General features: G+C 43.1%; 1 protein-coding gene and 1 pseudogene across 2 annotated transcripts; one reads left to right on the top strand and one right to left on the bottom strand.

Annotated features, from left to right (window-relative positions):
- LOC144338613 (chondrosarcoma-associated gene 2/3 protein-like) overlaps positions 1 to 4,052 on the bottom strand; it is a 48,867-nt pseudogene extending 44,815 nt beyond the window's left edge.
- A 5,645-nt stretch (positions 4,053 to 9,697) lies between these two features.
- LOC706103 (melanoma-associated antigen 3) lies at positions 9,698 to 12,886 on the top strand. 2 transcript variants are annotated; one of them, XM_015128439.3, is made up of 3 exons: positions 9,698 to 9,776; positions 11,174 to 11,239; positions 11,320 to 12,886. In XM_015128439.3, the coding sequence occupies exon 3, from the start codon at positions 11,385 to 11,387 to the stop codon at positions 12,327 to 12,329; it is 945 nt and encodes a 314-aa protein (XP_014983925.2). In that variant the 5' UTR covers positions 9,698 to 9,776; positions 11,174 to 11,239; positions 11,320 to 11,384; the 3' UTR covers positions 12,330 to 12,886. The 2 variants fall into 2 exon arrangements, with proteins under 2 accessions (XP_014983925.2, XP_077844916.1); XM_077988790.1 differs by lacking the exon at positions 9,698 to 9,776 and having other exon boundaries at positions 11,000 to 11,239.
- Positions 12,887 to 13,044: the final 158 nt, after the last annotated feature.

The raw sequence follows: 13,044 nt of genomic DNA, 5'->3' as shown, positions 1-13,044 counted from the left end.
ATTTGTTGCGGCAGCAGCAACGAGACATAGATGCTCATTTGACTGAACAAGTAGATAATCTGGAACAAGTGGTTTCTTGGTTGGGATATCAGCTAACAGTGTTGAATACCCGAGTTTTGTTGAAATGTGATTGGAACACTACCCAATTTTGTATTACTCCTGTTCCTTTTAACAGCACTGTACATAATTGGACTGAGATAAAGAGACTTTTAATTGGTCATAATAATCTTTCCCTAGAAATACAAGAATTAACACAGAACATTTCTGAAACATTTCGCAATCAGTTACCATTGCTAACTGGTACAGATTTGATGACTGGTATTGCACAAAGTTTGACGTCTTTGAACCCTATGAGTCCTGTAAACACTTTGCTGACCTCTGTTTCTGTAATGTATTGATTGTTGTTCTTGCCTTTGTCATTTTTCACAGTCTGCTGGAGACGGTGCCAAAGGGCAAACACCGAATCACAGCGAGCCCAACATGAAATGATGGTTTTAAAAGAAATTCAAACTTGTAAATAAGGAAAGGGGAAATGTAGAGGACTACATGCTCACAAACAGGGTGTTCCGGATAAGTCCTGCTCTCCCAAACGAAGCAGGGCGTTCCCGACAAGTCCTGCTCTTGCAAATGAAGCAGGGCGTTGGGGGCCTGTTTATATGTAAATATCTTGAAAATCCAGAAAGTCAGGGAAAGGTCAGAAAAACAACAATGTGTCTTGTGACTTGGCAACAGTCCACAAACGACTGTATAAAATAAAGGAGAGCACGCCATTCGAGGCGGCCGCCATGTTTGTCTTGTCTTGTGTTGTCTTGTGTGTTCATTCCTTTGTTTAGGAAACACGTGGACCCCAACAACCCTGAAGTGAGAAAGTGTTTGAAACCATCCTATATTTACAGTAGGACTTTAACAAGCTGTCTCATTGGAAACTGGCCACAGAGCACATACACAGATGGTCAAAAGCCAAGGCCTCTTGTATTAGCTCAGGCTGCCATAACAAAGTTCCATAACAAAGTACCACTGGGTGGCTTAAAGAATAGATCGATGTTTCTCACATTTCTGGAGGCTAGGAAGTTTGAGATCAAGATACTAGCAGGTTTGATGCCTGGCGAGGGTCTCTTCCTGGCTTGTAGACAACTACCTTCTCTGTGTGTCTGCAAATGGCAGAAAGAGAGAATGCAAGTAAGCTCTCTGATGTCTCTTATAAGAACAGTAATCCCAGCATGAAGGTCCCACCTTAATGACATAATCTAACTCTAATTACTTTCAAATACCTCATCTACAGATACATCACATTGAGTCTTGGGATTTCAACATATGAATTTTGGTGGGAGCAGGGACACAGTTCAGTTCATAACATCTCCTTCATAAGTGACAGATGAGGAAGGACTTTCTAAATCACTGTGGGGCAAATATCCAATGAAGCTGAATTCCTAAAACCCTAACGTTTTCCTAGGAGATAAAAAGTGGTGCCTTGGTAGGCATGTTAGCTGATTAAAAATGAAAAAAATCAAAACATTAAAAAATGAAAAAGAAAACTTTCTTGGCACTACTTCAGGTCCGCAGATCGGCCCCACAGGAAAGACACAGCTTTCTATATGTCTAATGGCATCTGAACAGATGTTCAGGTAACAGGAGGGTAGCAGAGACCCACAGGTTAAGGCTTCAACCATGAATTAAAAGAATGAGAAATTCTCAGCCCACTAAGGTTTCAGATATTATCGCAAATGATAGTGCAGAAAAGTGTTAGTAAGTGAAGATAGTTAGTATATCTAACTATACTAGTAAGTGAAGAAGTTACTATATCACACGAAGGGCTGAGGTTTACAGGATCCTTAGAAAACTACATGTGATCCTGTATTTGAAAGCATCTGTCATACGGTACACACTTAAAAAAGGTTGGAGAACTTAAAGAAAATCTGGCTTTCTCAGAAACTCCTCCCAGCAATGAAGAGGGCTTTTGTCATAGCAAATGATAACAGTTCCTTTTTGCTGAGCACTTACTATGTAACAGTTTATGGGAGAGACTATAGTGCTCATCCACATCTCATCTTCCTCTCCTTCCTGGATACATGGGAACAGTACAGTCCACTTGTAGTTAGGAAGGGTCATGTGACAACCCCTTACCACTGAAACATGAGTAGAAGCATTGTTTGTCACATCCAGACATCTGAGAACCAGTGTGCCATTTCCATGCTTTCTCCCTCCATCTGACAATAAACATGGCAGCCTCATGTTGAGATGGTGGAATCCCAAGGTGGAAGTTGCTGCCTGGATACCTGGGTCACAGGAGAGTGGAGAGGCCCTGTCAAACCACATCAGGACTCATGTGCACATAAAATAAACTTGTGTTTTGTCAAGTCACTCAAATTCCATGGTTTGCCTATTGCATCAGCTAACAGTTACTTCAGTTACTTTAACTGACAAGTACACAGCTACTATTTTTGCTGTTAGGCTTATTTAGATATTTTAATTAAAAAGAAAATAGTGCCTATATTCTTGTTGCAAAAAAAAAAAAAATCTAAAATACAGAGAATTCACAATTCTTCTCTGTATAAAGTTCCTCCACAATTCAGCCTGCACCTCAGAGGTCGCCACAATTAGCAATCTGCTGTGTACTATTTTATTTTATTTTATATTTCATTTTTCTGCTTTAGTTTGATTTTGAATGCATTTATTTCACAAATCTGTTCACTAAGTGTTATAAAAATGCTTGTATCACCTTTTGTCTTTGTATAAATTAATTCAACAATAATTTCAGTCAAAATTAGTAGTCACAAGAATTTTTCCCCTTTATACAGGGTGCATATCCAGGGGGCCTTCAAAAAGCTCATGAAAAAAAATTGAATTAAAAGATAAAAATAAAAAATATGAACTAATTTCTGATCATAAACTATACCAAGTTCAAGACATTCTGTAAGTGATGATACCAGATATTTAGTCCATTCCTAAAGAACTGAGAGTCCTGGGAATTTAACCATATCAATGCAGTCCTTTCACATTGTTAACTGAAGACAACTGAGTGTCCTTTGAAAACTTCTCAAGATTTGGACTGTGGGCTTTTGCGTTAATGCTGAAATGAGTTAAGACTTTGGGGGACTGTTGGGAAGGCAGGAGTGGTTTTGAAAGGTGAAGATGTGAAATTTGGGAGGAACCACAGGTGGAATGATATTGTTTGGCTCTGTGTCCCCACACAAATCTCATCTTGTAACTCCCAATATTCCCACATGTTGTGGGAGGGACCCAGTGGGAGATAATTGAATCCTGGGGTTGGGTCTTTCCCATACTGTTCTGGTGATAGTGAATAAGTCTCAAAAGATCTGATGGTTTTAAAAACAGGAGTTTCCCTGCACAAGCTCTCTCTCTCTTTGTCTGCCGCCATCCATGTAAGATGTGACTTGCGCCTCCTTGCCTTCCGCCATGATTGTGAGGCCTACCCAGTCACGTGGAACTGCAAGTCCAATAAACATCCTTCCTTTGTAACATTCCCAGTCTCAGGCATGCTTTATCAGCTGTGTGAGAAGCAATAAATACAGAGGGGTTCCCTACTTCATTTCAAGGTTTATAAAGTAACAATAATCAGTATAGTGTGGAATTGTCATAAGATTAGAAACACACAAAAGAAGAGAATAAAGTCCAGGAATGGATCCACATGTATATGCATATACATAAAAGCCAAGTATTGATAAAGATACAAATGAAGATTAGAGGAGAGAAATGATAGTGTATTCAACTGGCTCGAGATCAATTGGATATCCATATGCAAACCTGAATTTCAATCCATAATTGCTTTCTATCTATCTGTCTGTCTATCTATCTACCTACCTACCTATCTATCTATGTGAAAAGGGAGAGAAAGAACGAAAGATAAAGATATCATAAAGAATTATCTCATGCGATTATGAGGTCCGGTATATCCCAAATCAGTGAGGCAGGCCAGCACGCTAGAAACTCACACAACATTTTAATGTTAGTCTTGTGGTAGAATTCTTTTCCAGGAAACCTTGGTCTTTTCTCCTAACACCCTCAACTAACTGGATGAGGCCCATCCACATTATGGAGGTTAAACTGATTTACTTAAAATCAACTGATTGTAAACGTTAATTACAACTACAAAATACCTTCACAACAATATCTAAACTACTGTTTGACCACACAGCTGAGCACTATAGCCTAGACAAGTTGACGCATAATACTAATCATTGCACATATCTTACACCATACAAAAATGTAACTCAAAATGTACCACAGACTTTAAATATCAAATTTACACTTTTTTTTCTAGGACAAAACAAAAAAAAAATTGTGTTACCTGAGGTTAAGTGTTAGTCAGCTCAGGCTGCCATAACAAAATGCCACAGACTGAGTAGCTGAAACAATAGAAATTTATTTATTTTTTCCACAGTTTTAAAGTATGGAAGTCCCAGATCAAGAAGTGGTGGGGTTAGTTTCTGGTGATGGCCTTATTCCTGGCTTGTAGATGGCCCTTTCTCAATATGTCCGTTCTTGGCCTTTCCTCTGTGCATGTGCAGAGAGAAAGAGAAACAGAGAGAGAGAGAGCTAGTGCAGGCACAAAAGTAATTTCTTCTCTCTCTTCTAACTTCTTAGTAACCACACTAATCCTATGGGATCCACGCCCCACTCTTATGACCTCTTTTAACATTAATTACTTCCTTAGAGGCCTCATCTCCAAATATAGACACCCTGGGACTGAGGGCTTCACAATATGAATTTAGTGGAGGACATAAGCATTAGCAAAGAATGGACATGTAGATTAATAAAACAGAATAGAGCTCAGAAATAGACCCGCACACATATAGTCAGATGATTCACAACAAAGGCAATAATGGTGAAAGTACAGTTTTTCCAACAAAAGGTGCCTGAAAAATTAGACATCTATACACAAATTATAATAACCTAGACACATCCTTACATATTCCACGAAAATTAACTCAAAATACATCATACACGTAATGCAAAATGCAAAAACTATACAACCCTCTATAAGAAAACATAGGAGAAAATTCACATAACTTTGAGTTCAGTGGTGAGTTTTTAAATTCAACACCAAAAGCACGATCAATGAAAGAAAAATTTGCCAAGTTGACTTTATTAAAATAAACATCATGTGCTCTTCAAAAGACAATGTTAAGAAAATGAAAGCAGAAGCCACAGACTAGCAGAAAACATCTGTGGTACACATATGTGGTAAAGAACTTGTCTCTACGACATACACAAATTCTTAAAGTGCAATGATAGAAAAAAATGAAAATAGTCAAAGATCTGAACACACGCTACACAAAAGAAGATACACACATGGCAAATAAGCATAATAAAAGTACTGAGCATCCTTTCTCATTAGATAATTGTGTACTAAAATGAGATACCACTACACACCTATTAGAATGTCCAAAATCCATAAAAAAGCAAAACAAAGAAAACAAAACCAAGACCAATTGCCAGTGAAGGTGTGGAGCAACAGAAACTCTCATTCATTGCTGGTCGAAACGCAACACGATACAGTCATTTTGGAAGATAATTTGGCGTTTTCTTAAAAAGCTGAACATAGACTTAGCATAAGATTCAGCAGTCATAATCAATTTACCCAATTGATTTGAAAAATTAGTCTACATAAAAAGTTGTATATGAATGTATACAAAAGCTCATTTCATAATCACCAAAAATAGAAGCATCCAAAATGTATTTTGTTTGGTGGATATATATATATATATATATACACACAACCAGACAATGATACTACTACTCCTCAATGAAAAGGAATAAGTTACAAGCCACACAAAGTTATACATGACTCTTCAGTTCATTATGTTAGGTGAAAGAAACCAGTCTAAAAAGGCTACATAGTATAAGATTCTATTCATATGACATTCTGGAAAAGGCAAAATTATAAAGACGAAAAACCTGTCAGTGGTAGCCAAGGGGTTGTCTGACAAGCACAAGGGATTTATCAGGGCAGTCAAACTAGTATGGTAATACTGTAATGGCGGATGCATGCTTGCTTTCATCTGAGTATTTGTGTTCCCACAAAATTCATGTGCTGAAATACCAAGGTGATGGTAGTAGGTAGAAGGTGGGATATTTGGAGAATGACTCGATCATTAGAGCAGAGTCCTCATGAATGGGATTAATGTTTTTATAAAATACACCCCACAGAGATCCCTTGCCCCTTCTTCCATGTGAGGACATAGGGAAAAGGCTGCTGTCTATGAACTAGGGAGCAGGTCTCCACCAGACATGAAATCTGCCAGCACCTTGATCTTGGACTTCCCAACCTCCAGAATGTGAGAAATAAAGTTGTGTTGTTTATAAGCCACCCAGTCGACACTATTTCTGTTATGGAAGCCCAAATGGACTAAGACAATGGCACGAGGCATTTGTCAAAACCTATAGATCTTTAAAGCACAAAGAGTGAAGCTTAATGTACAAGAATTTTAAAAGTAACTTAAGAAGTTGGAGAACCATGGGACAGAATGTAGAATGTTCCACACACACACAAACCTACCTAGCTGTATTACAGATGTATGAAACCACCACAGTGAAGCAAGTAGGGGAAAGTTACCATATTTGGGTACTCCATCAAAGAAATATATTTTTTATAAAGTATAAGTCCGCCAGATAAGCGTGTAAAATAGTTGAACATTTGATAATCATTTATATAATTTTTCAGTTATGTAAACTATTGGGATTTTGTTTAATAGAATGTCCTTATCTTTTAAACATGCATATAGAATTATTTAGAGATGAAATGGCATAATGCCTTAGATTTGCTCCATGTTATTCCACAAGCTGATATGCAGGTAGGCGAGTGTCTAACTGGAACCAGATTTGCTGTGTATTTAAAGCTGTTCATGCGCAGTGGCTCAAGTCTGTAATCCCAGCACTTTGCGAGGCTGAGGTGGGCGTATCATGAGGTCAGGGAGATCGAGACCATCCTGGCTAACATGGTGAAACCCCATCTCTACTAAAAATACAAAAAATTAGCCGGGCATGGTGGCTGGTGCCTATAGTCCCAGATACTCCGGATGCTGAGGCAGGAGAATGGCGTGAAACTGGGAGACGGAGCTTGCAGTGAGCCAAGATCGCGCCACTGCACACCAGCCTGGGCGACAGAGCAAGACTCCGTCTCAAAAAAGAAAAAAAAGCCATTAAAAGTGAAATCCTAAATGAAACTGACCACTTTGTAGAAATAAAATAAATCAGTAACTAAACTGATCCAAAAAGAAAAAGAAAACATTAATTAAACTATAAAAACTGAAACTGTACAATATTCAAAGCCCAAGCCACCCTCAAACATTCCAAGTTAGGCAGTATTGAAGTCCAATTCTACCAAATGATCAGGGATAACTAACCAACATCTTATCTCATCTCTTCTAGGACACACAAAATATTGACAATTGTTCAATTCATTCTCCCAGACTAGCCCTCCTGGATTCAAAAACCAGGTGAGGACCACATCATACCCAGATGGAAAAAAAAAAGCACATTAAGTAAGCTCCCTTACATAGCAGTAAACATCCTTCGTAAATTACTAGTATATTAAATGAATAACCAAGCCCTGCCCAAGGAAATAACATACAGTTTAACATTAGGAAAAAAAAAAAAAAAAAAAAAAAACTGTTTCATTGTAATTCCTTGCATACAAAATGGAGGAGAAAAAATTTGATCGTGTCAATGGGTACAGAAAAAGCTTTGTTAAAGAAATTTAATATGAGTTCATGGTATAAAAAAAAAGTGTTTATTTAACCTATATTCAAAGAGAACTTTCATTTCCTAAAATCAACAGCAAACATACTTAAATGTGAAACATTCAAAGAATTATCATTCAAGTCAGGAATGAGAAGTAGATGTAGGCTATTATCTCTACATTTGAAATCAGGACTGAGACACAAAGAGCTATAATTATCAAAATGAGTAAGTGGTATGAATATTGGAAAAACATGTAATGTTTAGTGATAATACCATTATCGATCTTGAAAATTCAAAGAAAAAGGTATGTGGAATATTCAAGTGCATCAGCCTACAGAACGAGGTGCACAACAGATTACTACAGCAAAATCAAAATCTTCACTTCATGAAAGCAATAACTAACTACAACAATTAATAGACAATATGCCATTTGCAATAGCAACAAAATTCAAGAATAACCTGAAAAGAAGTCTAACAAAAATGTATAAGGTCTTTATAGAGACAACTATCAAAGTATACTGACATATTCAGATAAAAGAAAGCTTGAAATACATAGAGGAATATAACATATTCATTCACGGGGAACACAACAGTGTAAAAATGTAAACTCAGTTTAAATTATTTACAATTTAGTGACTTACCTGTAGCCGCCAACATTACAACAAAATAGGGCTGCTGTGCTCTGCTTCCCAAGTCAAACCTGGAAAATTACACAATGGAAATAGAAAGTAAAAAAAAACAGTATCAGCAACAAAATCTACATAACAAAACAGAGAAAGCCCAGGGTGAGACTGAAGGCTGTGTTGAGCTGGTACTTGTTTTTTGACACTTGCAGTGTCAGTTAAAGGGGGTTAGCGGCAGGGATGTTGGGGAGGTTTGTAGCCTGCCTAGACGGCAGATGAAAGAATGGGTAGAATAAAAGTTTTTAAATTTCCACTTCACTTAATTGCACAATCTGAGGCAGTCCCTGAAAACACGATGCCAAGAGCCCTAGTGTAATAGCAGAACACCAGGAAAATTGGGTTGGTTAAGGTAGTATGGCTCCAGAGTTCTGCTAATAACAACCTGAAGCCAACACAGTGGGAGAGGAATTACGTTTAAAAAAAAAAAAATTCTTTCAACAGAACACAAAGACTGGAATAGAAGTAGAATAAGATATGAGAGTGAATCATGCATACTAAGGGTAGATGTTAGTTCATAGAAATAAATATACATATTGCTACCTACATATATACTTGTAGGATATGTAAACCCTATTTCTTCGATTCAGAGAATAAATCATTCGGTACCAAAAGTTTGCCAAGTGTAGCTCTGGCTGGGGAGGAGGCCCCGTGGGAAGGTGTGCGTCTTCTCCCAGAGGTCACTACAACCGCGGGAGCTGCCGCCCTGCAGGGAGCACCTGACCTGGGACCCGCAGCCATTCTCTACAAGGGGTGCAGCTGTGCAAATGCTCAGAGGTGACAGAAACAGAGCATCTCCTGCCCATCACTTCATCCAACAGCCAGGGGTGAGGAAGAGGACCCTCCTGAGTGAAGACAGAGGGTCCACAGCCCCCCCCACCTCGCCACATAGAGGGACCACAGAATCCAGCTCAGCCCCTCTTGTCAGCCCTGGTAAACGCAGGCATTGATGTCACCCCGACCACACCCCTTCCCCCAATGCCACTTCGGGGGGACTCAGAGTCAGAGACTTGGTCTGAGGGGAGCAGACACAATCGGCAGAGGATGGCCGTCCAGGCTCGGCCAGGTATTCAAGTCAGGACGCTGAGGGATGACCAAAGGCCCCTCCCACCCCCAACTCCCCCGACCCCACCAGGATCTACAGCCTCAGGATCCCTATCCCAATCTCTACCCCTTCACCCATCACCATCTTCATGCTCACCCCCATCCCCATCCAGATCCCCATCCAGGCCGAATCCAGTTCCACCCCTGCTGTGAACCCAGGGAAGTACGGTTGCCCGGATGTGACGCCACTGACTTGCGCATTGGCGGTCAGACGGCCGCGAGACTCGCCCTGAGCAACGGCCTGATGTCGGCGGAGGGAAGCACGCCCAGGCTTGGTGAGGAGGCAAGGTGAGACGCTGAGGGAGGACTGAGGCGGGTCTCATCCCAGACAGAGGGCCCCAAATAATCCAGCACTGCCTCTACTGCCCGGCCTGGACCACTCTGCAGGGGAAGACTTCCAGGCTGGGTCGCCACCTCCTTACCCTGCCCACCCCCACCGGTATAGCCACAGAGAACTCTGGAGACAGAGCTTAATGTGGCCAGGGCAGGGCTGGTGAGAAGAGGTCAGGGCCCACGCTGTGCCAGGAATCAAGGTCAGGACCCCAAGAGGCGACTGAGGGCAACCTAACCACCACCCCCACCACCATTCCTTTCCCCCAACACCAACCCCACCCCCATCCCCCATTCCCCATTCCCATCCCCACCCCCACCCACATCCTGGCAGAATACGGGCTTTGCCCCTGGTATCAACTCAGGGAAGCGCCGGGAATGGCAGCCAGGCACGTGAGTCCTGAGGTTCACATCTACGGCTAAGGGAGGGAACGGGATCGGTATCATCAATACCGCCTTTAGGAAGTAGCAAAAGGGCCCAGGCCCTCCTGGAAGATAATGGAGTCCTGAGGGGACGCAGCATGCCAGGACAGGGGGCCCACGGTACCCCTGTCTCAAACTGAGGCACCTTTTCATTAGGCCACGGGAATCCTAGGGATGCAGAGCCACTTCAGCAGGGGGTTGGGGCCCAGCCCTGCGAGGAGTCAAGGGGAGGAAGAAGAGGGAGGACTGAGGGGACCTTGCAGTCCAGATCAGTGGGAACCTTGGTCTGGGGGATGCTGGGCACAGTGGCCGAATGTGCCCCGTGCTCGTTGCGCCTTCAGAGTGACAGAGGGTTGAGGGCTGTGGCCTGAAGAGTGGGACTTCAGGTCAGCAGAGGGAGGAATCCCAGGATGTGCAGGACCCAAGATGTACCCCCAAGGCGCCCCCATCTGGTCGACAGATGCAGAGGTCTTAGGATCTGCAAAGCGTCCAAGTGAGAAGCCTGAGGGAGGATTGAGGGTACCCCTGGGACAGAATGCGGACTGGGGGTCCCATAAAAATCTGCCCTGCTCCTGCTGTTACCTCAGAGAGCCTGGGCAGGGCTGCCAGCTGAGGTCCCTCCATTATCCTAGGATCATTGATGTCGGGAAAGGGGAGGCCTTGGTCTGAGGGGGTTGCACTCAGGTAAGTAGAGGGAGGCTCTCAGACCCCGCCAGGAGTGGAGGTGAGGCAGTGTCCTCAGGTCAGAGTAGAGGGGGCTGAGATAGTGCCAATAGTGAAAGTTTGCCTTGAATTCACACCAAGGGCCACACCCGCCCGAGAACACATAGGACTCCAGAGCGCCTAACCTCACCCTCAATACTTTCAGTTCTGCAACCCTAGCATGCACTGGCTGGCTGTACCCTGAGGAGCCCTCTCACTTCCTCCTTCAGGTTCTGAGGTGACAGGCTGACAAGGAGGACCAGAGGCCCCTGGAGGAGCACGGAAGGAGAAGATCTGTAAGTAAACCTTTGTTAGAGTCTCTAAGGTTCAGTTCAGTTCTCAGCTGAGGGCTCTCACGCGCTTCCTCTCTCCCCAGGCCTGTGAGTCTCCATTGCCCAGCTCCTGCCCACATTCCCGCCTGCTGCCCTGACCAGAGTAAACATGTCTCTTGAGCAGAGGAGTCAGCACTGCAAGCCTGAAGAAGGCCTTGAGGCCCAAGGAGATGCCCTGGGCCTGGTGGGTGCGCAGGCTCCTGCTACTGAGGAGCAGGAGATTGCCTCCTCCTCTTCTACTGTAGTGGAAGTCACCCAGGGGGAGGTGCCTGCTGCTGAGTCACCGGGTCCTCCCCAGAGTCCTCAGGGAGCCTCCACCCTCCCCACTACCAACAACTACACACTCTGGAGCCAATCTGATGAGGACTCCAGCAGCCAAGAAGAGGAGGGGCCAAGCACCTTTCCTGACCTGGAGTCCGGCTTCCAGGCAGCACTCAGTAGGAAGGTGGCTGAGTTGGTTCATTTTCTGCTCCTCAAGTATCGAGCCAGGGAGCCAGTCACAAAGGCGGAAATGCTGGAGAGTGTCATGAGAAATTGCCAGTACTTCTTTCCTGTGATCTTCAGCAAAGCATCTGATTCCTTGCAGCTGGTCTTTGGCATCGAACTGATGGAAGTGGACCCAGTCGGCCACTTGTACATCTTTGTCACCTGCCTGGGCCTCTCCTACGATGGCCTCCTGGGCGACAATCAGATCATGCCCAAGGCAGGCCTCCTGATAATCGTCCTGGCCATAATCGCAAAAGAAGGCGACTGTGCTCCTGAGGAGAAAATCTGGGAGGAGCTGAGTGTGTTGGAGGTGTTTGACGAGAAGGAAGACAGTATCTTCGCGGATCCCAGGAAGCTGCTCACCCAAGATTTCGTGCAGGAAAACTACCTGGAGTACCGGCAGGTGCCTGGCGGTGATCCTGCATGCTACGAGTTCCTGTGGGGTCCAAGGGCCCTCCTTGAAACCAGCTATGTGAAAGTCCTGTACCATATGCTAAAAATCAGTGGAGGACCTCACTTTTCCTACCCACCCCTCCATGAATGGGCTTTGAGAGAGGGGGAAGAGTGAGTCGGAGCACACGTTGCAGCCAGGGCCAGTGGGAGGGGTCTGGGCCAGTGCACCTTCCAGGGCCCCATTCATTAGCTTCCACTGCCTCGTGTGACATGAGGCCCATTCTTCACTCTTTGAAGAGAGCAGTCAGCATTCTCAGTAGTGGGCTTCTGTTCTATTGGATGACTTGGAGATTTATCTTTGTTTCCTGTTGGAATTGCTCAAATGTTCCTTTTAACAGGTGGTTGAATGAACTTCAGCATCCAAGTTTGTGAATGACAGTAGTCACACATAGTGCTGTTTATATAGTTTAGGAGTAAGAGTCTTGTTTTTTATTCAGATTGGGAAATCCATTCCATTTTGTGAATTGTGACATAACAGCAGCAGTGGAAAAAGTATTTGCTTAAAATTGTGAGCGAATTAGCAATAACATACATGAGATAAAGAACTCAAGACATTAAAAGATAGTTAATTCTTGCCTTATACCTCAGTCTATTCTGTAAAATCAAACAAATATGCATACCTGGATTTCCTTGGCTTCTTTGAGAATGCAAGAGAAATTAAATCTGAATAAATAATTTGTCCTGTTCACTGGGTCATTTCTTTTCCATTCACTCAGCATCTCCTCTGTGGAAGGCCCTGGGTTAGTAGTGGAGATGCTAAGGTAAGCCACACTCACATCTACCCATAGGGTTGTAGAGTCTAGGAGCTGTAGTCATATAATTAAGGTGGC

Source organism: Macaca mulatta, chromosome X (genome assembly GCF_049350105.2).
Source record: "Macaca mulatta isolate MMU2019108-1 chromosome X, T2T-MMU8v2.0, whole genome shotgun sequence".
In the NCBI taxonomy this organism is placed as follows: domain Eukaryota; kingdom Metazoa; phylum Chordata; class Mammalia; order Primates; family Cercopithecidae; genus Macaca; species Macaca mulatta.
The sequence above is the reverse complement of the archived record's forward strand: the minus strand, read 5'-3'. Positions and strand labels throughout refer to the sequence as shown.